Source organism: Nomascus leucogenys, chromosome 18, assembly GCF_006542625.1.
Source record: "Nomascus leucogenys isolate Asia chromosome 18, Asia_NLE_v1, whole genome shotgun sequence".
Classification (NCBI taxonomy): domain Eukaryota; kingdom Metazoa; phylum Chordata; class Mammalia; order Primates; family Hylobatidae; genus Nomascus; species Nomascus leucogenys.
In genome coordinates, this window is record NC_044398.1 from 38914275 (window position 1) to 38939431 (window position 25157).

At 49.3% G+C, this 25157-nt stretch overlaps 1 protein-coding gene and 1 pseudogene across 4 annotated transcripts in view; one reads left to right on the top strand and one right to left on the bottom strand.

Annotated features, from left to right (window-relative positions):
• OGDHL (oxoglutarate dehydrogenase like) overlaps positions 1–13013 on the bottom strand; it is a 28032-nt gene extending 15019 nt beyond the window's left edge. For 3 of the 4 annotated variants that reach the window (XR_004026686.1, XR_004026685.1, XM_030798002.1), the window contains exons 1-8: positions 12879–13013; positions 8954–9158; positions 7343–7513; positions 3214–3316; positions 2720–2835; positions 2414–2568; positions 1421–1567; positions 310–400 (exon numbers count right to left, since the gene is read on the bottom strand). Coding sequence is in view for 2 of the 4 variants with exons in the window: in XM_030798002.1 (XP_030653862.1) it covers positions 310–400; positions 1421–1567; positions 2414–2568; positions 2720–2835; positions 3214–3316; positions 7343–7513; positions 8954–9157 (987 nt within the window). In the remaining 2 variants the exon portion in view is untranslated. Of the gene's footprint in view, positions 1–309; positions 401–1420; positions 1568–2413; positions 2569–2719; positions 2836–3213; positions 3317–7342; positions 7514–8953; positions 9159–12608; positions 12836–12878 lie in introns of those variants that run through there. The other variant, XM_030798003.1, reaches the window with a different exon arrangement.
• A 9256-nt stretch (positions 13014–22269) lies between these two features.
• Positions 22270–23748, top strand: LOC100607650 (annotated as a pseudogene).
• The last annotated feature ends 1409 nt before the right edge of the window (positions 23749–25157 follow it).

Below are 25157 nucleotides of genomic sequence, written 5' to 3' on the forward strand. Positions count from 1 at the left end.
CAGCCACATGAGCAGAACTGAGCAACTTCCAGCAAGCCTTTGCATCTCTGGGCTTCAGTTTCCCTAGCTCAAAACAGGGAGGTTGATCTGGATTATCTGAGGGCCCTCCCAGCTACCACAGACTGCAGCCCTTGCTCCAAAAAGCCTTAGGGGCCTCAGGCAAACACCCAGCCTCTCTCCTGCAGGCTTCTCCAATGCATCCATCTCAAGGTTTATCTCAGCCTGGAAGCTCCCAGCTCAGCCCCTCTCCAGTCCACCTCCCAAACACCCAGCTCTCCAAGGGTGCCGGGACCTGGGCATGGCACCCACCTCGTCCGCCGCCTCCAGCTTGGGGTCAAACTGGCAGAAGATCTGCTCCAGGTCCTTGCGGATCACGTTGGCCAGCACGTTCAGCCTTCCCCTGGAGCCAGAGGGGCCGGGCTCTCACCTGGCAAAGCCCGCAGGCCTCAGGGTTCCCTCCCCCACTGTGGAGGCCTGGCCTGGCCTAATATAGCCCCTTCGTGCCCAGAGCCCTCCTCAAGCCACCCAATCACCAGGCACCATCCTCTCCTACTGCTGTAATGGCCCAAGGCCTAAAGCCCTATGCTTCCTTGCTGCCTCAGGCCACTAGGCCAGCTCTGCCTAACTCTCTGGCCAGACACTGGGCATTCCCAGGCCCCCCATGACAGACAAACCCCAAGGTCCTGGCAGGCCAGCCATGGATGGGGACCCCTGCACCATGCATTTGGATGCCCTCATGCTGATGCGGCCCTGGGCTAGCCCAACCACAAGCAGCTCCCTGGTCATGGGAAAAGCCCAGGGCCCTTCCCACAGGCCACTCTGCACATCTGCACACGCCCACTCAGCAGGACCCCTGGCCACAGAGGTCCGTCCCCCAGACTGCATTCCCCCTCCTGCATCCCCACAGGCTCCAGCTCAGAGGTAACGCCCCACTGCTGAGCAAGCCTCCCAGATCTTCATCAAGGTCAAGGGAACACGCAGTCAGCTTGCAGCCAGGTCAGAGACCCTCAGCTCACCTCCACAAACCTCCCTGTGGGGGACACGACCCGGGAACAACTGCCCAGGCCCTGTCCTCCCTTCTCTGGAAGAAACCCCTCCACCTCTCCTTGTCCACAGGAACCTCAAGAAGTATCGTGCACCCCTTTCTGAAATCTCACCCTTGCTAGGGACAGCGGCAACATGGCCAGGGAGAGAGGGTGCCTGATAACCTGGTTAGTACCCGGCCCCAGGTGACTCTGACCAAGTGCCTAGCAATTTCTGTGATGAGCAGGCCAGGCCCAGGACTCAGAACTTTCCAGGAAACCCACTTCTACCCCCAGGCCCCACCAACACCTCTGCTCTGATTTCCATCTCATCTCTACCACCTCTGTCCACTGAGCTGGAGGAGAATGCGCAAGGCATGGCAGGGAGGGGGACCCACCTGTGTGGCATCCCCAAGATGACATTCTCGATCCCCATCTCACTGGATTTGTCGATGATGGTCTTGAGGGCAGGAATCATCACTTCACAGCCCTCCAGGCCAAACCGCTTCTCCGAGGACCATTTCCGGGCCAGGAAGTCTTCAAACCTGCTTGGGGAGAGGATGGGGACAGGAGAGGGAAAGGGATGGAGAGGGAGGGGACTGGGGCTCACAGGGGCTGTTCACGAGTGCTCTGAGCTGAATGCTGAGGACAGAGGAAGTCACAAACCCTCCTTCCATCTACATGGTCCAGGGCCCACCATGGATACCACACCTGTCCCACCCAGCAAAGGAACACAGGGTTAGGGGAGGCTAGGCATCTTCCCAGCTGAACCAAAGGCCTCTGCCTACACCCCTTCCCAGCTGCCGCCCTCTCTCTTCCTCATAGCCAAGCTCCTCCAACAGGCTACTGCCCACCAGCTCCTAGCCCCACTACCCTCCTGCCACCGTCCAAGGGCTCTCTTCGCCAAGTCCCAAAGATCTCCACCCAGCCGGATCCAAACTCCAGCCCGCACCTCGCTGCTCAGGAATCCACTTTGCATCCAGCAGCTGAGTCAGGTGCTCCCCTAGCCCCTGCAGCCCTGGGGGACCCAGCTTCAGAAAAGTCCAGTGAACAGACAGGTGGTACGGCCACACTCACTCCACACCAGGGAAAATTTTCTGCCCAAACATTCCCACAGCCACTTCCCGCCACTTCTGGCCTTGCTCAGTGTCCCTGCTGTCTTGTTCTCCTAGAGCCTCATCCCTGCCCACCTGACCTGCTCTGCCTTGGGCCAGCTCTTGGCCAAACTGCCTAAACACCTGGTCCCAACTCTCCTCCCTGCAGCCAGCGGTGAGACCGATCCAGTCCTGCCTTCCTGTGGCACCCTCCTGCTCTCTTAGGCAGGGTGTGGAACGTCTCATAGAGCCCTGGAGCAGGACCTCCAGCCACTTGGCCCTCCGGGTGGTGCCAACCTCATGGAGCGCACCAGCCGGGCCAGCAGTGTCCGCTTCTCCTCACTGGAGAACTGCATCACACCAGGGGTCTCAAACTTCTGCCGGATCCACTGGCACTGCTCCACATCGTTGATGAACATGAACTCCAGGCCAATGTGCTGGCAGTAGGTGTTCTGGGGAGACACATTGGGACCCCATGAGGAGCGGGGAAGAGGGATGGCTGACATCCCTGCTGTCTGGAACAAAAAAGACAGTGCCTTCCCATCCTCTGGCGAGCTCGGAAGAGCTGCTTCAGCTGCACCCCACACACTCGCCTGTGCTCACCTCCAGGCGCCGAATGATCTCCCGCAGAGAGAGGGTGTTTTCAGAGCCCCCAATGAAGGTGGTCGTCGGCAGCTGGAACTCCTTATCAAGGTCAGCCTCCTGCAGGTCATAGAAGGCTGGAGAAGGAGGTGTGGCCGAGCCCCGGGCAGCAGAGTGGAGGGAGGGAGGTCAGGCCCCGCAGTCTCACCAGACCTCCCAGTCTCCCCAGTGCCCTCCCTCTGGGTCCGGCCTGGGTAGCAGAAGTGAGAGTGAGCCCAGGGAGGCAGGGTGGACAAGCCTCTCAGGCTTGAACACATGGGGCACAAGCTAGGGAAAGTGGCAGGCGTCCTTCTCAGGAACAACAGGCAGTACACAGGCAAGGTGGAAAGGAGGCCCTGCGGGCTGCTCCCCAAGCTCCATGGATTCCCGAGGATCAGGCTGTCCCCAGGGCCCATGGGCCCCTTACTGGGCCACCCACACAGCACTGCCATGGCCGTCCTGATGAAGGCTCTTACCCAGTTTATCAATGGTTGTGATCAAGTCTGAGGGCACGAAGGAGTCCAGGTCTGCATCCAGAATGCCCAGGGGGTCCAGCTGGGCCACATGGTGACCCCGGATCTGGGAGGAGGGAAAAGAGCAGGGTGGGGCTGGGACCCAGCTGGACAGACCTCCTCCAGGGTAAGGCTCTGGGCCCCAGCCCCTCTCTTCCCATTTCCAAATGTTAAGCTCCCCATGTCTCTGCCCCGCAGCGACTTCACTGCTGCTTGTGAGACCCCAGCCACAGCCAGTAAGGTGGCAGGAGCTCAACCTGGTTTAGAAGTACAACATGCACCTGGCAAAAACAGGAAAAAGACCTATGCACGAAGGTGTTCACTGCGGTGCTATCAGTAATAGTGAAATTCTAGAAACTTCCCCACTGTCCATCAGCAGGAGATTGGTGCATGGATATGGGCGATCCACACAGCAGAGCACTCCAGAGCCATTAAAAGGAAGAAGAAAAATCCCCATCCGATACTACAAGGTAGTCTCCAAAAAATATTGTTAAGCAAAAAAGCAAATTCTAGCAAAGTGTGTATGGTGAACTACATATTATCTAATAAACAGGAGACACAAATAAATATATGCATTACAAGGGCAAATCGTAAAATTTAAAAAACCATAACATAAGAAAAATTATCATCTAGGGGAGGGGACAAAATAGGATAGAGAGGCAGGGCTAGGAGCCAGATTTTTAAGAACTTATCTTGCTTTGAAGATTTGACTTTCAAACCTAGTAAATATTTTACATTATTATAAAACAAAATTAAGTCTTAAAAATTGAAAGTGAAATGAATCAAATGAATAAATATGTCCACTTAGTGGCATAAATACACAGAGAGAAACTATTCCAATTGACTAATGGAATATTCCCTAAAGACAAACAGAAAAAAACTCATAAAGTCTTTTTTATTACCAGTCAGTCGTAATAGTGTTAGAATTGTTATGCTGGCTGGGCACAGTGGCTCACACCTGTAATCCTAGCACTTTGGGAGGCTAAGGTGGGTGGATCACCTGAGGTCAGGAGTTTGAGACCAGCCTGACCAACATGGTGAAACCCTGTCTCTACTAAAAATACAAAATCAGCTGGGCGTGGCGGCACATGCCTGTAGTCCCAGCTACTTGGGAGGATGAGGCAGGAGAATTGCTTGAATCTGGGAAGTGGAGGCTGTAGTGATCTGAGGTCGCACCACTGCACTCTAGCCTGGGCTACAAGGAGAAACTCCGTCTCAAAAAAAAAAAAAAAAAAAAGAACCGTTATTCTAAGATTGTTGCATGTGAGCTGTGGGAAATCAAACAAGCCATTGTACTGGCATCTTTGAGAACCTCTGTTTTTGGCATATCTAAAAGGCAATGGTGCCATAAGATTGACAGCGTCAAGGACAAACCCCAAATCCCACATTTGCAGCACGTTAGAAGCATCAGTATAAACCCTTTCCCGGCTCTGATTCCTGAAAAGGCCCAGAAGTAATGATCAAACCAATAGCAGGAAACAGCCAGAGACCTGGACAGTTCCGGAATAGGCAGAAACGTACAAGCTGAGCTTGGAGCATCTTGTTATACTGACATCAAGGCAGTGTTCAAACACCACGAGTGCTGGGAATAAGGACAAGTTTTGAGCAACTATAAGGACAGTATATCTACAGCAGATTGAAACTCATCAAATATGTTTACACTCATGCATTCATATGAATCCAAACAAAGGAAGATAAACTTTCATTAGTCACTTTTGGAGTGTGCTAGGGAATCACCTCATAATTTTGAAAATCACTGAATAAAAGAAAAAACTCAAGCAGTGATCCTGTCTTTCCTATACAATCTGCACCTCAGGATAAACAGAGTTAACAAACGGAAGTTTCTCCTGATAGCGGGACTTCAGTTAATAAAGAAGGGAAAACAGAATTGGCATATCACCATTTTTGCAACCCCTAGTGAGTTAATGGATCTGGGAAATCACTATCCACAGCTGCTAACTGCTCAAGTGCCATCACCATCACCACCAGGAAGCTGATTTTGAAAAAAAAAAATTGAGCCTCTAGATCTAATTGTCAAAGTACAGAAATTACATGGGACAATGGGACAGATGAAATGACATCATGAGGAAGCCATCAGCAAAATCCAGACTCAGGAAAACCCTACAGGACAAACCACCTGGTTTTTCCACATCATAAAAAAAAAAAACAGAGAGGAACCTGCAAAGTACAAGAGACGTAAGAGCCACATCAGCCTATTGCAACCTGTGGATTTAGCTGGATCCTGCTTCAAAGAAGCAGTAAAAAGAAAGCACAGGCTGGGTGCAATGGCTCACACTGTAATCCCAACACATTGGGAGGCCAAGGCGGGCAGATCACTTGAGGTCAGGAATTCAAGACCAGCCTGGCCAACATGGTGAAACCCCATCTCCACTGAAAACACAAAAATCAGCCAGGTGTGGTGGCAAGCACCTGTAATCCCAGCTACTCAGGAGGCTGAGCCAGGAGAATCACTTGACCACGTGGGGCAGAGGTTACAGTGAGTTGAGATTGCATCACTGCACTCCAGCCTGGGTGACAGAGTAAAACTCCATCTACAAAGAAAAAAAGAAAGCACAGGACAAAAGGCGAACACAAATGTCAACTGCATATTTGATATCAGGCATTATTATGTTTAGATGTGATAATTGTATCATGGCACATTTTTTAAGGAGTGCTTTTCTCTAGACATACATACTGAAATGTTCAATGAATGAAATGCTATATCTGGGATCTGCCTCAAAATAATCAGCAGTGAGCGGGGGCTAAGGGGGAAATTGATGAAACAAGGCTGGCCATGATTGATGGGTGGTGGGCTCACTACACTATCCTTCTGCCTTTTATATGTTTGAAAATGCTTTTAATAATACAGTGTTTTTTGTTTTTTTTTTTTCAGTACAGTGTGTAGGTGATTCTAACCACAGCTGTGCCTGCTACTGGCCTGTAAGGGGCTGCAGCCCTCCTGGTGGGAGCTCATCCACACCAGGCACAACAGAGTAACACACCTGAATCCAGAGGCCACCCTGCCAGGAAAACTCTCTAATGTCTCGTCTTGATTAATCAAAGAACAAAGAGCTACTGAAGGGCTGAGACCTGTGCTTAGAAGATAAGGCCCTCGGGCAGCACCCTGAACATTTCCCTGTATTTAACATACAGTTTTACATCCTTGTTCTTCATTTTTGAAGTCAAGGGTTAGATCGCTATCTGCTTCTTTCAGCCAGCCAGGAAAGACACAATACACAATAGCTGCTGTTTGCTCCTAGGTGGCCCACAATTGATGGGTCCTCAGGCCAGAAGGAAACCCGACCCTGCTCACCTTCCCTCTTCCATCCCCAGGTGGGTGGTGTACAGGGAACTCCGTTCCATCCCACACATTGGGCACCTCATTCAGAGGCAAAGCATCATTTCCATTTGCTAATGCCCCTCGTACCCTAGCCTTGCTGTGGCTTGCTGCTGCCTCACATTTCCCTGACGGAATACCTCCTGCCAGCAGTTCCCAGAGATATTCCAAATGATTACGCTTGTTATGGCCTGAACACCACAGCAGTCCTCCAATTAGTCCTGTCTGGTCAAGACCAAAAACACAGACCATCACTGGGACTCTGACAGAGCAGGGGCCCAGCCTGGGAGAGCCTAAGTCTCCAGGAGGAGCAACTGGTGGGGGAGAATTGTTTACTGAACCATTCATTCCATAAACACGAATTAGGCACCTGCTGTATCAGTCCCTGTTCTCCTGGGATGCCCATTCTAGAGGAGAAAACAGAATTAACAAGGGTTAATCTACTCACCCCTCATTCAACAGGCTTTGGAATTGGTCCCTTACTAAGTGCTCCTCCACGTACTCGGGGCATGGTGTGTGCAAGGGGCAGACCACAAGCACACAAGTCGGTATGCACAAAAAAAAATTCAAGCGGGTGGTAAGTGCTCTGAATGGTGAGGCGGCAAACACTGGCTAGAGGAGTAGATGCCGCTCAGTAGAGGACAAGAAGGGCTCTCTGGGGAGATGATGTTGGAGCTGAGACCTCTTCCCTTCAGTGCCTGGCCACACTCCAGGAGCCAGTGCAGCCTCCCAGGCTGTGCCTCAGCTGCCCCTCACCTGGTATGCCCGGATCAGGGACTGCACGGCCAGGTGGTCCTCCACCAACTTGCTGGTCTTGGTCCGACTTGAGACTGCAGACCTGCTCTCATGGACAACAGAAGGGGGCCGTGGCTGAGCAGAGCCAGAAAAGGCTTCCTTGCTGGCTTTCCGGAAGAAGCTGTCCCAGGACTAGGCAGGGCAGAAACAAGAACGCAGCCAGGTCAGGGCCTGGGAAGAGTCAGGGGTGGCCCAGGCTGAGGCCCCAGGGAGTGTCAGGTCTCCCTTGAGAACCACAGCTCTCAGGGCCTTCCCAGGGTGCCTAGATGTACATACAAGGATGTTCCCTACAGAACTATTTATAAAAATTGACAATGTGAAAACAACCTACATGGCTATCCATAGAAAACTGGCTAAATAATGATTTTACATTTAGAATCTGGAAGATTACACAGTCTTTTAAAAAGGTGCTTTCAGTATTGTGGATATGGAATATTGCCAAGATATGTTTTAAAGTGAATGAAGCAGAAGAGGAGGTATGGCTGCTACTCTCTGTGTAGAAGCAAAAAGCAGATGTGAACACACACAGGCATTTGCATGTGTTTTCCAGAAGAACAGTGTAAAAGCGCTTTCCTCCGAGCACTCCCATACGGCACTGGTGGGAGACTCAGTTGGTACAATCCCCATGGAAAGCAACTTGGCAATACCCATCAAAACTATACACAGCCACTCCTGGACCCAACTATTCCACTTTGGGGAATTTACCCTAAAGATGGCTCTGCAGGTGCAAGATGATGAAGGTGTAAGATGATGCACTGCAGCACTGTTCACCACAGCCAGAGACTAGAAATGAACCAGATGTCCATCAGCAGGAATAGGGGTGGCACATACATGCAATGGAATACTACACAGCTGGACAGAGTGAACGGTGAGGCTCTTCATGTACTGATATGGAAAGATCTTGGAGATACATCACCAAGCAAAACATCAGGGAGCAAAATAGTATGTGTTACAGGTTACTTTTGCATAAAGGGAGACAAATCCAGAGTTACATTTGCAATAAGTTTACCTAATGCAAGTCTTGGAAAGGATATAGAGGACACTAAGTTGGGGGACAGTGGGAACTGAGCAGATGAGGATAGATTAGGAGGGAGCTTTCTGACTGTGTAACTTCTTATACCTTCTGGCTTTGGATCATGTGACTGCACTGCTTTCCACTGCAGGTGAAGGGGTCAGAGAACAACTTCACTTTTCACCCTCCCATATGATTTAATTTTTTTCTTTACTATCAGCAAGTGTTTATTTTATCAGATCAATACACACACAAACACGTATGTCCCTAATTACATACAAGGGGGAATATGGAGACTGCAGAGCACGACAATGGGGCACGGCATGGCTCAGGTGTGGCTGAGCAGGGCATGGCCAGGGCCTCTCAATCAAAACCACCACCCACTGGCTGATTCAGCAACGGGAAAGCAACAGGCTTTGATGACTGAGGACCTGAGAGGCAAAGAAACCTGCCTGGGATCACACAGCAGGCAAGCTGCTTCTCCCCACTGCCCTGCCACAGCCTGGCCCCCAAGGGCTTCCCACCCTTGCAGTGGCCCAGGGTAGGGTGGGTGTGCTGACCTTGTGGACACTCCGGGGGTTTTCCAACCAGGCGAAGTACATCTCCTCCATGTAACTGGAGCCGCCTCCACCTTTGCTGCTTGGGAAGGTGGCCGGTGGCCCGGAGGACCTGCTGCGCCAGCCAAACACCAGGACGTCATGTGCAGCCAAGAGCCTTGCAGCCTGTGCCCCAAGACGGGACGGCAGCAGCCTCAGCTGACTCATTCTGGACACAGGCAATGAAGGAGAGGCATAAATGGCAGGACCAAGAGAGGAAGAGGCTCTACCAAGCCACTGTCTGCTCATCAGCACTTGTCATTCCCACTGGGCAGACGGTGCCGGGCTAGGCAGTGATGAGACTGGGAATGTGACACTCTCCCAGCCCCCTCGGCTTACTGTCTGGTGGGAGCCCCCAGCTCAGTAAACTCTATCAATAGATATCAAACAGCCCTGAGCCCCAGCCCTGCTGTGCCCCACTCATCCCAGACCACACTCCTTCCCTGATAGTCCCCAAAGCCTGTGCAGAGACATGAACTCCCCAGGCTCTGCCTCAGGGAGCACCCAACCTAGGTCCTGGAGCCCACTCGGAAAGCCACAGGGCAGGTGCAGGGAGTACCACCAAGAAGGAGTGGGTCTCAGGCCCACCACCCTAGAACCAGGGCAGGGAGTCCTCCAGGGATCAGGTGTGTCGTGCATGGTCAGGGAAAAGCAGGGACAAAAGCATCCAGTGAGCACAGGTGTCAGGGGATGATAGAGGCACACTATCTCAGGAGGGCTGTGGCTCCAGTCATTGAGACCAAAAGTGACCAGTGACTCCCTGTGACTGCAATCCTGGCCCAGAGTGTCCTCTCTCCCAGGCCCAGCCAGAAGGCTGGTGACACTAGGCCCAACAATGGCCCACTTCATTGAAGGAAGGGCTAAGGTCTGGAGGGGCAGGAAGAGTAGAATGGAAGGCAGCCCCAGGCCCAGCCCAGCCCTTGGACTGGAGCTGCCCTCTCTGGCTCCTATACTCTGGACACCCTGAGAGCTTACACCCAGGACCAGCGCCACTCAAGACAGCTAACAGCCCAGGCAGGTACAGACTGGAAGCCCACCCAGACCAGGGGGAACCAGGCCCTGCAGCTCATCTCACCTCACTCTGTCACCTGTGCCTTCCCAGGGAAAATATCTAAATCTTGGGCTTTCAGTGATGGGGGCTTTCTCCATTCCGCAGAGGATAAGAGTTCCAAGAGCCTCTGCCAATCCTGGAGAACCCCCAAATATCCCTATCCAGGCAGGTTAGGGGTTGATAGGGCCCACTGAGGTCCCAGATCACCCCATACTCCTGCCACCTCATCCTACATATGATGTGTAAAGTGGGACCTCTGTTCCCCACCCTACAACTGTGAGCAGAACCCCCTCCTCTGCTCCAGCACAACCACTGCCTGGACATAGAGCAGCTCCCTGTGAATACCAGCTAATGCCCTCCTGCCCAGACCGCCCAGCTTGTAAGCGGGGTGCAAGAACCACCCCACCAGTGGTTGCCCAGGCAGGAGGAGTCCCCTACCCCTGGACAGCTCAGGCCCCAGAAAATGTGCATTCTGGGGTATAACTGGCTTCCAAGTACTGTCCAGGCCGGGCCCTGAGCCAATGCTCCTGGTCAGGTGTGCTCAGCCAACAGGCCACCTGTTGCACCCTTCTGCCTCACCCCTGCCATCAGCTCAACCACGTCACCAGAAACTCACTGGCTGGACTTTCCACAAAAGGTCAGGCCCCACCAGAGGGCAGGGCACAGCCCTCCTTCTAACTCACATGAGCCAGAGGAAAGGGGTGATGTCACCTCGATGGAGGGAGGACAGGCTCCTGGAGTAACCAGCAGCAAGTTTGAACAGAGAACATTTTCAAAACAAAAAAGATTCCACTGCGGGGAGGAGGGAGGTGAGCTTGGGAGCCTCTGAGTGCCCCAAGCTTCCCTCCCACATGCTCAGCCCCTGAGGCTTCGGGCCATGTGGCCCAGCCCATGAGCCAATGATGCCAAGCCCTAGAGTGCGGGGCACTCGGGGCCACCTCCTCTGAGAGCAGCACCTCTCCAAGTGCCAGGCATGAGCTCTGGTGTCAGGCAGCCAGGGTCCCAACTCCTGTTTCGCCTCTGACCATCCCAGAGGCCTGGGCAAAGAGAAGGTCGTGCCAGCCCAGCTGGCCACTGGGCCCAGGAGCTCCTAAAGCATCAGGGAGAATCTTCTAGAGCATCTAAAAGAATCCACAACCCAGGACGCTTTATCATCCCCAGTCTATGGCAAAGGAAACCAGATACCAAGACCATCGTCACGGGAATAAACATAATAGGCACCGTCAGGAGCACTGATTCTAGGACAGATACTGAGCTCATTTAATCCTCTCAACATCCCATGGGGTGGGCACTCATATCAGTTCCACTTTATAAACAGAGAAACTGAGGTGCAAGAGGCTAAACTGCCTAAGCTGGTGAGTGACAGGGCTGTGTGTGGTTCCAGCGACTGTACCCTGATCACTGCAGTCAATATGTAAGCCAGATTTCTCTTAGCGATGCAGTTCCCATCAGCTGAGCCAGAGCTGCTCCCTCTGCCAGCCCCACTCCCACCCCCACAGGGGAATGGGGCAGTTTGAGCCAGATAGGGACAAAGTCTGGCTGTGTCCAGAATGGCCCGGTGCAGGAACACTGTTTTATAAACACTAAACAGTCTGGGTTGGCCATTGGGCACTGCTGTGGCCTTGACCCAGCCTGGCAGGAGGGCAGCCTGCCACCAATCCCCACCTGCATCCCAGCAGGGCATGAGGGCCCAGTATCTAGAGCCACAGCCCAAGCCAGCCCTGCTAGTTCCTGCCCATACAGTCAAGGACAGCAACAAGGAGTGAGAGTCAGGTACCCTGTGCAACCCCCTGCCCAGTCCAGACTCCAGCAGAGTTGCCCTGGGTATCTCTTGGGGGTCTCTTCTCTGGGGACAAGGTCACACAGCATCCCCAACCGAACCTCAGAACCTCAACCCAACCCCAGAAAACTGCCGACACCATGGCCACTAAGACTCCCACACACACGACCCTGTCTGGGGTGCCCTAGTGAGGACTACTCCCTAATGCACCCATTGCAGAGATCAGTAAACAGAGGCCGGGAACGGTTCTCCCCAGAGGGCCCTCTAAGCTGGGCAGCAGCAGAGCCTGGATTCTCTCAGCAGGTCTACTCTGACCCCACTTTCTGAGAAGCGGATGAGCTTTTGCTCAGCAACAAACCGCAATTCTAATTAGATGGGGCCTGTTCCAAGACACTAGGGAGAGGCTGCTAGGGCCTGCATGAGCCAGGTGGCCCAGGGGCGTCAAAGGGTCTCTCCGGTTCGGCGAATGCGTACTGCAGCCTGCTGTGGCCTCGGGATTACCCCGTCCCCCTCCCACATCTCCCTGGGGGCGGAAGAAACTCTTCCCATGCCAGCAGCGACCTCAGGCCATGCCGCCCTCTCTCGGGCCTCAGTTTTCTCATCTGTAATCGCAGACCGCGGTTAAAACCGTCTATTAGGGTCCTTGGTAGTCCGAAGCTGCCTACGGGTCCCGCCAGGTGCACAGCGCTCACCCTCCCCATCCCCCGCACAGCTCTCGCAGCTCCGGGCCCTCCCCTGGCCACGGAAGGCGCGAGGCAGTCTGAAGTCCTCGGGCTGGAGAAACCCACCGCGAGCACCCGCTCCTCTGCGCAGGACCCTGGACTAGCCGGGTGGTACGCGCGCGATGGGCTGGGGGTCCCGGGGGAGGCCACGGCCAGCCAAGGTCGGAGCCAAGGTCACGGTCTGTTCCTCCTCCCCCACCCCCCGGCGGGGCCAGACTCAGGGCTGCGGGCAGCGGCGCCCCAGGACCGGGGAGAGAGGAGCTGCGGGGCCGGTCCCCAGGACGGCAGGAGAAGCAGCGGCGCAGGCACCGGGAGGGGGCGGGCCGCCGCGCTCACCGGGCGGGCGGGCGGGGTCCGCGCTGCAGCGAGGTCCGGAGGCTGCAGGTCAGGGGGCTGCGCGGAAGGGCTGCGCGCGCGCCGTGCCAATTACCTGGGTCACGTGACGCAGCCGCCCACGGGCGCGCGCCCCTGAGACTCCGCGCGTCGTGACGTCTCCTTGGACGCCCCGCCCCGCGCCTGGCGCTGTCCACGGTGCTGGCGGCCAAGGCCCGAGGTCGCCCACGGCCGAAGGGGGGACTCCCCTCTGAGACCGCAGGGTGGGGCTGAGGCCCTGAACCCCGTGTGCTCGTCCTAAAACTAGGACGAATGTACCAGAGGACAAGCAGCCTTTGTGTGTAGGAGAGGATAGGTTTTGTTTTGTCGTCTGTAAAATGGGAATGCTATGAAAAGTTCCACTATCTTAGGGATGTTTTGAATAAAAGATGAGATAATGCGTGAAAAGTGCTTACCCCAAATCTGATACACATTTTACTGATTCATCCTCCCAGTGATGGTGACCCAGGCTGTCCTCACCACCCTGTGGCCACAAACAAGGCTGCAATGAACTTCTTCATACACATACCCTTAGGATCCTGCGTGGAACTTTCTCTGGGATAGAGATCAGCTTTCTAATTATTATCAGAATAGCAGATGCAATGTCCTGTTATTGTTTTAATCTGCATTTCACTCGTTATCAACGATTTGCATCTCCCGTTATTTGTTAGTTTGGGGTTTTCTGTTGCATTTTTTTCAGCTTTCTGTTGGGTTTTGTTCTCATTTAAATGCAGGACTCTCTTTTATAGGAGCGTAACACACCTGTGGTTCAAGTTGCCATCAACTCTCTCCTGGATTATTGCAGCAGCCTCCTAACTGGCTTCTCCGCTTCTACACTTACACTCTTGAATTTTAATCTCAAAACTACAGTATGCACTTCACAAGAATACATTCAAATACATATCAAACCAATTAATATGGTTGCTTGTCGAGGGAGGAGGATGGGGAATGTGGATATGAGATAATTAATCAATTACCCAGATCAATGCTGACAGAGTGCCACGAAGAAAGGAATACAACTAACTTCTGCACCTGAAGTCTCCCAAAAGTTCTTTATTTGGAGATAGTTAGGGATTCATGTGGTCAAGAATCTTCAGCACTTAACACAGCACTAGCTCATGGTATTTTTCAGTAAATATTTGTTGAGTGAATGAATGAGTGAGTAAACGGACACTTGACTTGGATCCTGAAGGATGAGTAACATTTTATCTGGTGCAGAAGGGCAGGGTTCATTGGGAATTCTTTGGACACAAGCACCAAAAATGACCTGGCTAGCTTCAACCGAAAACGACTTGATACAAAGGTTGTATATAAGGCAACTCACAGAATCAGAGGAAAGCTGAAAAATTTACTTCAGGAAGCAGGGCTGAGCCGTAGAGGAACTGTCTCTTCAAGGCTGTTCTGTGTTTCAAAATTCAAATTCCAGGTGAGAGGCAGTAATGTACTTGCCGTAGAGATGGAGTAAGGTGGCCAGATTTGAGAGACTTATGGGGATCAGCTCCATGGGGTTTAGTGGTTGACCAGATATGAGGGTGGAGACATAGATAACTCACAGGTGTCTGGCTTTAGTGATTTGGGCACAGTGGAACTTCTCAGCGAGCTAGGGAAAAGGAGAAGATGCAGTTTGGGGGAATAGTGGAAAAGTTTACAAGTCAGAGTCACCGATTAAGAAAGATGGAAAGCCTGACACAGAGCAGCAGGCAGGAACAAGGTTCTTGCAAATCAAAAGGCTTCAGAGCCTTTCAGCCTTCCAGCCTAATTGGTGTTCTGCTAATTGCATTGATTAAAGCAAACATTTGGGGCAATCAACGCTCCCATGAGGATGGCTGCCATTCTCAGAAGCCTGAGAGGATTAGTGGCAGTGGCTGTAGGCTTTACAGAGATCTTCAGAAACAGACACCTTTCTTTTTTTCCCATGCCTGTGGCATGTGTGTTTGTGTATACGTGTGTCAGAACATGGAAGTTTTTATTTATTCTAGTTGTACAGAACTTAAATGATACAGAAGGATACAGAACAAAATGTGAAAAGCCCCCTTCCACCTGCCCCAACCTCACCTCTTTTTTTTCCTTCCAGAGATAACTACTGGCCAGTTTGGCAAACATTTCTACAAAATTGTTTATGTATTTATATCCGTATGCTTGTACAAACATACACATAAAACCATGAAATAGATCACACTAGAATATAGTTCCATGACTTGTTTCTTTTTTTCCCTTGTCTTGAAGATTTTTATTTAAACTCAGTATGTGTAGGACCACCTCATTCTTTTTCACGGGTATGTTGTATTCATTATAGGGATGTATGGTGACTCTCCCATTGAATGAACATTTCCATTTCTTTTGACATTTACAGAAAAAAAAGGAGAAAAGAGTCCTCCTATATATTCCCTTTAGTACATGCAAAACTACTATGGTAACATTGATTTCTTTCTTTCTTTCTTCTTTCTCTTTTTTTTTTTTTCAAGATGGAGTCTTGCTCTGTCACCAAGGCTAGAGTGCAGTAGCTGGATCTCAGCTCACTGCAACCTCCACCTCCCAGGTTCAAGCAATTCTTCTGCCTCAGCCTCCTGAGTAGCTGGGATTACAGGCTCCCGCCACCACGCCTGGCTAATTTTTATATTTTTAGTAAAGATGGAGTTTCATCATGTTGGCCAGGCTGGTGTTGAACTCCTGACCTCATGATCCCCCTGCCTTGGCCTCCCAAGTGCTGAGATTATAGGCGTGAGCCACCACGCCCAGCCTGATTTCTAAATTAAGTTTAACAATGGGTCAAAAGGTATACATTCTTTAGAATTTAATATGTATAATAAATGTCTAGTAAGACCATTCCACTGAATACTTCCTCATTAGTGTTTTTGAGTTCCCACTCCCTTACATCCTTGCCAAGATTATCAGTTTTCTTTCATTTATGCCAATCTGATAGGTGAAAAATCACATTTTGTTTTAGTTTGCATAAAACTGATAAATGAATTTGAAAATCTTTCTTTTTTTGAAGTGGAGTCTTGCTCTGTCACCTAAGCTGGAATGCAATGGCGTGATCTTGGCTCACTGCAAACTCTGCCTCCTGGATTCAAGTGATTCTCCTGCCTCAGCTTCCCAAGTAGCTGGGACTACAGGCACACACCAGCATGCCCAGCTAATTTTTGTGTTTTTAGTAAAGACAGGATTTCACCATGTTGACTAGGCTGGTCTTGAACTCCTGACCTCAAGTGATCTGCCCGCCTTGGCCTCCCACAGTGCTGGGATTACAGGCATGAACCACCGCACCCGGCCTGAAAATCTTTTTATATGTTTCTTATTTTGTATTCTTTTTCTACAAATTGCCTATTGATAGACTTTGCTCATTTTTCTATCAGGTTGTTTATATTTTGCTTGAATTCATATAAACTCTCTACATATTCTGAATAAGAATATTTTGTAGGTTGTATATGTTGCAACATTTCTCCCAGTCTGTCACTTGTCTAAACTTTGTTTATAGATGCTTTGGCCACATTCTCATAGCTTTGATTACAGTATATTATTATAATTTTTCTTATATAGTCTTACTTATTGTTGTTAATCTCTTACTGTGCCTAATTTATAAATTAAACTTTATCATAGGTATGGGCTGGGTACGGTGGCTCACACCTGTAATCCCAGCACTTTGGGAGGCCAAAGCAAGTGGATCACCTGAGGTCAAGAGTTTGAGACCAGCCTGGCCAACACAGTGAAACCCCATCTCTACTAAATATACAAAAAATTAGTCGAGCGTGGTGGTGGGTGCCTATAATCCCAGTTACTCGGGAGGCTGAGGCAGGAGAATCACTTGAACCCAGGAGATGGAGGTTGCAGTGAGCCGAGATAGTGCTACTGCATTTCAGCCTGGGCAACAGTGAGACTTCATCTCAAAAAAAAAAAAAAAGAAAAAAAATTATCATAGGTATGTATAGGAAAAAACAGGGTATATATAGGGTTTGATACTATGTGAGGATTTGGGCATCCATGGGGGCCTTGGAATGTATCTCCCCAGGATAAGGACAAACTACTGTATAAAACATTTCTATCACCACAAGGATCCCTCAAAATGCCCTTCTATAGCCACACCTATTTCCCTCCCATATCACCTCCTCCTTAACCCCTCCAAACCATTAATCAGATCTCCATCTCTATAATTTTGCATTCAATAATGTTATATGTCAGTGGCATTATAGGGTAGGTAGGCTTTGGGGATTAGCTTTTTTTCATTCAGTATACTTCTTTGGAGATTCATGCAGGTTGTTGTGTGAATCAGTCATTTGTCTCTTCTTATTGCTGAGTAGTATTCCATGGTATGGATGTACCACAGTTTGTTTAACCATTCACTCATAAAGGGCATCCGGATTGTGCTCAGATTTTGGCCATTACAAATAAACCTGCTATGGACATTTATATTCAGATTTTTGTGTGAACATAAGTCTTCATTTCTCTGGGGTAAATGCCTTGGAATGCAATTGCTGGGTCATATGGTAGTTGCATGTTTCATTTTTTATAAACCTTCTGCTCTTTTCTAGAGTAGATGTGCCACTTCACAGTCGCATCTTTTCATGTGTGTGTTTGTAATCTGTATATCCTCTTTGGAGAAATGTCTCTTTATGTCCTTTAGACCTTTTCTAATTGGATTGCTATTTTTTTTCTTACTGTTGAGTTTGAGAGCTCTTTGCGTAGTCTAGATGCTAGACTTTGTCAGATATGTGATTTGCAAATATTTTCTCTCGGCCTGTAGCTTGTCTGTCCATCCTCTTAGTAGGGTTGTGCATTGAGCAAAAATTTGTAATTCTGATGAAATCCAGTATATCATTTTTTCATCTTATGGCTCATGTTTTTGGTGTTTAATCTGAGATTTTTTTTCACCTCACCCTAGATCCTGAAAATTTTCTCCTATTTTTCTAGAAGTTTTATTGTTTTACATTTTGCATTTTGGTTCATTATCCTTTAATTTTTGTATAAAATGTGAGATTTAGGCTGAAATTCTTTTTTTTTTTTTCACCTATGGACGGCCCATTGCCCCAATACCATTTGTTGAAAGGCTGTTCTTCCCCCATTGAATTGCTTTTGCACTTTTGTCAAAAAATCAGTTGAGCACATTTGTGTGGGTCTGTTACTGGGTTCAGCTTTATGGAGATATAATTCACATACCATACAATTCACCCGTATAAAATATATCATTCAATTCTTTTTTAAGCATATCCATAGAGTTGTGCAACCCACTGTGCAATTTTAGAACATTTCATTATCTGACAAAGAAACCTTTGAAAGGGGAATTTTACCACCTTAAGAATATCAAGTTGATCCAAGACCTGCATCATCTTAAAAATCATCTGTGGGTGCCCCGAAGTGCAGAAGGCGCCTCCTCTGATAAGCCTGTGATACAGCAGGTGTTGATCCTAGGCCCAGATGGTCAGCTTCTCAACAAGGCTGCTCTCCGACAAGCTCTACGCCTCCACCACTGCCTCCCACAGGCCTCTTCTGCTCCCAGCCTTGGCCTTTGGGCCCCAACCTCCAGAATACCCATGGTTTTCCTCCCTGAAAGATGGAGCCCCTAAGGCAACCATCTGCTCCTGTCCTCCAGCTCCATTGCAGCCGGCCTTTCCACCAGCCCTAGTCCAGGTGGGACAGGACATGGAGACAGCAGGGACTTGAGTTTCCGTTTGGAGGCGGCAGGATTCAGAGGCAAATTCAGCCCCTTAAACCTCTGCTGCCGCCTCCCCTGCAGCAACTGAGGCCTCCCACGTCCTGGAGAGAACCCCCAAGGAGAGCACAGCCAAGATTTTGGACTTCAGGAAACAGCATCCAGGCCATCGCTTGCCCTCGGGCTGAGGGCCACGCGTCCCTGCCCGTCCCCTCATAGGCGGCTGCACACTCGGGCCCTCGCCCCAGCCCTCAGGGCCCCGGCGGGAAGCCCCTCTCCGAGCAGGCCTGGCCGGGCCGTGCCCTCCTGCGGAGTCCCTAGGGGGCGGGGAGCCCGCGCCTGCCTAGCCCGGCTCTCAGGACACCTCTGTCTGCTTCTCCTTCGTCGCCACTCCGGGTTTCGACTCCGCGTGGCCAGGCACTCCGGGTCACGCCCTCTCGACCCAGGGCGAGCTCACGCCGCCGCCTGCGCGCTGGACTGGGAGCTGGGAGCAGCCGACATCGGTCTCTGAAACCCTGCGCTGGGAGGCCCTCGGCTGGGCGGGGATTCCTGGGCACTGAGCGAGTTTTCCCTGCGGTGTCTGTCCGAGCGCAGACAGAAGCCGCGCGAGGGGACGCGGGGTCAAGTCCCCGGGCGGCGGGGAGGGGCTGCGAGGGCGGGTGTGGAGGGGCCTGGGCTGCGCGCGGGCTAGGGGCGGCCACCTTGGCAGGAGATCCGACGCGCGGGGCCTCCCGGTCGGCTCTCCGCCGGGTCCGCGCCCCTCCAGGAGGCCGGATCCGCGCGGCAGTCCTGGGCTCCGCTCCTCGAAGTCCTGCCGCGGCCGCGCCCCGCTGGGGAAGGTGCGAGGTGAGGCGGACGAGGACGGTTCTTGAGGCTGAGCCTGTGGACCAGGCCCGCGCCCACCCAGGAATCTCTCCCGGGAAGGCCCGGAAAGATGCCAGCGGCCCCTGAAGCAGGGAGACCCCCGCGCCTGCGCTTCTGAGGCAGATGCATCAGGGAGGCCTTGCTGGGCGAGAGGGAAAGGATAATGGAGTGAGGGTAGTGTTGTGGACCAAGGCCTGGAGGGCGAGCAAGGGTCTGGGGTGTCTGGCGATACTGGATGGAGGGAAGGGGGTTCTCTGTGGCCGGCATCAGGTGCTCCAGGGCAGGGCTTGGAGATAGCCAGGCCCAGCCAAGGGTCTCAAACGTTCTACCTGACATTTCAGTCCTCAAACCGCTGTAGGGCCTCTTCAGGGTCTCAGCAGGGGACGCAGTCAGATTTTGTAGAAAAGTCATTCTGACCAGGCGCGGTGGTCACACCTGTAATCCCAGCACGCCGAGAGGCTGAGGGGGGCGGATCACTTGAGGTCAGGAATTTGAAACTAGCCTGGCCAATATGGCGAAACCCTGTCTCTACTAAAATAAAAAAATTAGCCGGGCGTGGTGGCGCACCCTTGTAGTCCTAGCTACTCAGGAGGCTGAGGCAGGAGAATTGCTTGAACCTGGAAGGCGGAGGTTGCAGTGAGCTGAGATCATGACGCTGCACTCCAGCCACGACGACGACAGAGCAAGACTCCGCCTCAAAAAAAAAAAAAAAAAATAGCCACGCATGGTGGCGAGCGCCTGTAATCCCAGCTACTCTGGAGGCTGGCAGGAGAATTGCTTAAATCCGCGAGGCGGAGGTTGCAGTGAACTGAGATCTCGCCACTGCATTGCAGCCTAGGAAGGAAAGAGAGAAAAAGGGAGAGAGAAAGGGAGAGAGGGAGGGGAGAGAGGGAGGAAGAAAGGGAGAGAGGGACGGAGGAAGGGAGGGCGGGAGGGAAGGAGGGAGGAAAAAGAGAAAGGAGAAAAGAAAAAAAGGAAAGGAAAGGAGGAAGGAAGGAAAAGAAAGGTCATTCTGGAGGCTGGTGGAGAACTGGTGAGCTCCCATAAGCACCCCAGTGAATGGAGGTTTCACCAGTGAGGCTTGGGGAGGAGGGACCCGTGCAGAGCATTACAGAGGCAAGGTCAGTGGGGCTGGGACAGCTTGGCTTTGGGTAGTAAGAGAAGAAGAGTCAAGGATGTCTTATGGCCCCTGAAGGTGTGCCCCAGGCCCCCTGCCTCTGTGGGGCACAGTTACCATCCATTAGGAGGCCTCACCTTATGCAGAGCTGGGCCTTAATATTTATTTGAGGCCAAGAGAATTGTTTCCTCACTACCCTTGGAGAACTAACCTGATCTTGCTGTAGAGAGATGTAAGCAGTCCCTGCCTTCACGGTGGTTTCAGAGTACAGATGACTTGTGGCAGGTGCAGAGAGAACCCTCAGCTCTGAATAGGCAGAGAAGACCGAGAGACCAAAGAATAAAACAAAAGAAAGAACACTGACATGGTTAACAAATCAGACAGAAGGTAAGGTCTCTTAACTGAGTGTCTTTTTGTTGTTGTTGAGACAGGGTCTCGCTCTGTCACCCAGGCTGGAGTGCAGTGGCATGATCACGGCTCACTGCAACTTCCACCTCCTGGGCTCAAGTGATGCTCTCACCTCAGCCTCCCAAGTAACTGGGATGACAGGCACCACCACGCCCGCTAATTTCTGTATGCTTTGTAGAGACAGGGTTTCACCATGTTGCCCAGGCTGGTCTCAAACTCCTGAGCTCAAGCGATGCACCTCCCAAAGTGCTGGGATTACAGGTGTGAGCCACTGCACCTGGCCCATTAATTAAGTGTTGTTTAGAGTCCAGATTTTCTTTTCAATTGCAATGTCAATACAGGCTCATTATAAAAACAATAAAAAGCACAAAAAATTGTAAAAGGAAAGAATATTCATATTTTCCTGTTTAAACTCAACCACCTTAGTTGAGTTTATCATTTAGTGTTTTCCTTCCAATTTTTCTTCCCTTACATGGTATTCAAACTTTTACCAAAGTTGTGGTTATACTGTCTTCACAATTTGCAGAGTCCCTTTTCACTTAAGATTATCTCAGAAGCGCTCTCTCGCAGGTCATGGTTACATGGCGGCTACTACGGCAAAGCGAGAGCCTCAGAGACGCCACTGCAGCCAGCACAGCCGGAGACCTGAGCTGGAGGCTGTCTGCAGGCCCTGCACTCTCTCGATGAGTTGGAGAAGTCCCATTGTATCAGAGTAAGATGGACGTAGCTTTGATTGTGATTGTGGTGAGCTGGAGCCACCTGATCACTAACAAAAGACACCTTCTGTTAAGCAACAGCCCCCAGGGCTTCCTGTTGAAATATATAGCAACAAAGGAAGAAAAGAAGCAAAACGGAAATAGTGCTTAACAGCACCTTAGAATGATGCTGCTCAGGACCAGTCCAACACTGAGTGTATATGCACTGTGAGGAGAATGTTCATAGAAGCCTGTTGTGTGCATATTTAGTCACATTTTTGTTAAATGTTAAATCATTTAGCACAGTAATCTGAGTGCATAGTATATCATTTCATTCCGTTTGAGTTTCTTGAGTGTTTTCTTTAAATGTCTGCAGAGTTGCTGCCCCTTTCTTGAACTATGAGTACTGCAATCTTTTTAATTCTCAATATGAGTAGAGCTTTTTGAGCTTTAAATCTAAGGGGAACTCAACAGGCCTGTTTGGCGTATGCAGTGAACATCAAGAAACCATATTGCTGTGGAAGCATAATTATTTTTCTTCTCTCTTTTTGAAAGATCTTTCCTTTGGATGCCAGTTTTCTTCCTTGTTTACACAAGTTCAACAATTCGAAAGGAAAAGGAAATATGATTGGCAATGATTGGCCTATACATAACAACTTTGATATTGATGAAGTTCAGCTTGATCCAAGAGCTCTGTCTGATGCCACTGATGAAGAAGAAGTACAAGCTGACCCCCGAAAATATTTGGATGGAGATCAGGAAAAATATCTGGAGGATCCTGTTTTTGATACCAATTACTCTACTGAACCTTGCTGGCAGTACCCAGATCATCATGAAAACAAATATTGTGATCTGGAGTGTAGCCATACTTGTAACTACAAAACAAGGTCATCATCATATTTAGATAACTTAGTTTGGAGAGAGAGTGAACCATTACTATGAACCCAAGCTTATTATAGATCTTTCCAACTGGAAAGAACAAGCAAAGAAAAATCTGATAAGGCAAATCAAAATGTGAAAGGAATGGATTGGTTAAAGCCCAGATAGCACTGGAGGAAGCATCATAGCAACTGGCTGAAAAAGAAAGGGAAAAGAATCAGGGATTTGATTTTGATTCCTTTATTGCAGGAACTATTCAACTTAGTTCCCAACATGAACCTACTGATGTTGTTGATAAATTAAATGACTTGAATAGCTCAGTGTCCCAACTAGAATTGAAAAGTTTGATATCAAAGTCAGTAAGCCAAGAAAAACAGGAAAAAGGAATGGCAAATTTGGCTCAGTTAGAAGCCTTGTACCAATCTTCTTGGGACAGCCCATTTGTGAGTAGTGGGGAGGACTGTTTTCTCATCAATCAGTTTTGTGAGGTAAAGAAGGATGAACAAGTTGAGAAAGAAAACACTTACACTCGTTACTTATACAAGTTCTTTAGCAGGAAAGAAGATACCGAAATGCTAGAAACTGAGCCAGCAGAGGATGGAGAGCTTGGGGAGAGAGGAAATGAGGAAGGGTTTCTGAACAACAGTGGGGAGTTCCTCTTTAACAAGTTTCAGTCGCGTCCGTGTGAAGAGACCACCAAACAGGCTTTGTGTGAGCAACAAGGCTGTTTATTTCACCTGGGTGCGGGCAGGCTGAGTCCGAAAAGACAGTCAGTGAAGGGAGATAGGGGTGGGTCCGTTTTATAGGATTTGGGTAGATAAAGGAAAATTACAGTCAAAGGGGGTTGTTCTCTGGCTGGCAGGGGTAGGGGTCACAAGGTGCTCAGTGTGGGAGCTTTTGAGCCAGGATGAGCCAGGAGAAGGAATTTCACAAGGTAATGTCATCAGTTAAGGCAAGAACAGGCCATTTCCACCTCTTTTGTGATCCTTCAGTTACTTCAGGCCATCTGGATATATACGTGCAGATCACAGGGGATATGAGGACTTAGCTTGGGCTCAGAGGTCTGACAACGAGCAGCTCTAGTCCATAGGCATCCCGCAGTTTCAGAGTCCAGTTGGGTCACCACTTAAGTCAGTGCAGGCCACATTAACACCTTCTGCTATGAAATCTTCTCCTCAAATTCCTCATCAAACATACAGTAGCAGTCTGAAACATCTGAACTAAAACACTCAGCAGACATTTATCTTTGTATTCTTCATGAAATGTGTTTTGTCTTTTTTTATTACTAGTGTTTAAATCATTTTTTACTTGAATCAGATGGTGTCATTTAGTAAGGATTTTATTAGTTCTTGGTTTTTAAAATCCAGACTCTTCTTTTTCTACGTGTGAGATAGTTTTTATTTTAACTGGCATGCCATTTGCACACAAAAATAAAGACTAGAGCAAAATAATGCAACACAGGAGGAGAAAAGAAATGCACTAAGACAAGTAAAGAACATTCTCTCATAGAACAATGATCTGTTTTACAGGAAACAAACCTTGCCTTGAAATTTACACAGTGAGACTGTACATAATTGCATGAAAATAGCTATTTTTTTCAATACATTTTTCATTCATGAGTATTTCCAAGTTTTTCATACTGTACACATTTCTCAAAACACATGAGACCAGCAGCAACTGAAAATGAATGCCGAATTTGGTACACATATGTTATCTACCTCAAGGTAACAAGAGTATGTGGCAAAACATATGCCACCATAGTGCTTCACAATATGCACTTCTATTTAGCCAGCGTTTATTGTAGTAAACTATTCTTAATAAGACTCATTCACTGTTTATAAATGTTCTGGTATGCATTCTTTATAGTGAAGTGTTAATACATCACATCTTATTTTAGTATATTTTCTGTATTTAATTATTAAAATTAACTTAGTTTTTTAAATGTATTTGCAAATACACTTTTTCCATTTGGCACTATGGTTTGTTGCCTTCCTAGCTGAATCTATAATGTCAGCTTATCCTAAGACTGTCCACATACTTACTTTACTCAAGTGTTCATTTTAAGTAACATGCTCACTGTGTATAGGAATTTGTATTTTGGAGGTGCTTGATCTATCTACAAAGAAAAATTAATTAGGAGTTACTTTATTATAAAATGCTCCTAGAAGCCTTAATTGTGTTTATTTAAAAAAAAAGTTAGACTTGTGTACATGGAAGTAATTAAGGTACATCATTACTGTAGTTTAAAAGTTGCACATGATAAGACATTTTGTTTTTACTGTGTGTTTTTACTGAGTGATCTATTCCCATCCCAAGGCAAGCATGAATAAAATTAGGTTAAATGAAAAAAAAAAAGATTATCTCAGGGGCATTTTTCCATCATATGATAAACTTGCAGGTAATTACAATATTGAACAGGTCACTCAGTCCTGGTCTGCCAGATTTAGCTTCATTCTTAAACCCCAAATTCCAGTGAATCTACAAATATGAATGCAGATGCCACTTGGTTTCCTTTCCTTTTGCATTATAATAAAAATTAAGAAAGCTGGCTCTGACATTTATTAATCCTATTCTTTTCTGAAAAATCTTTAGGCAATGATAAACACAGTGACTTAGAAATCCCAGCAGGATAA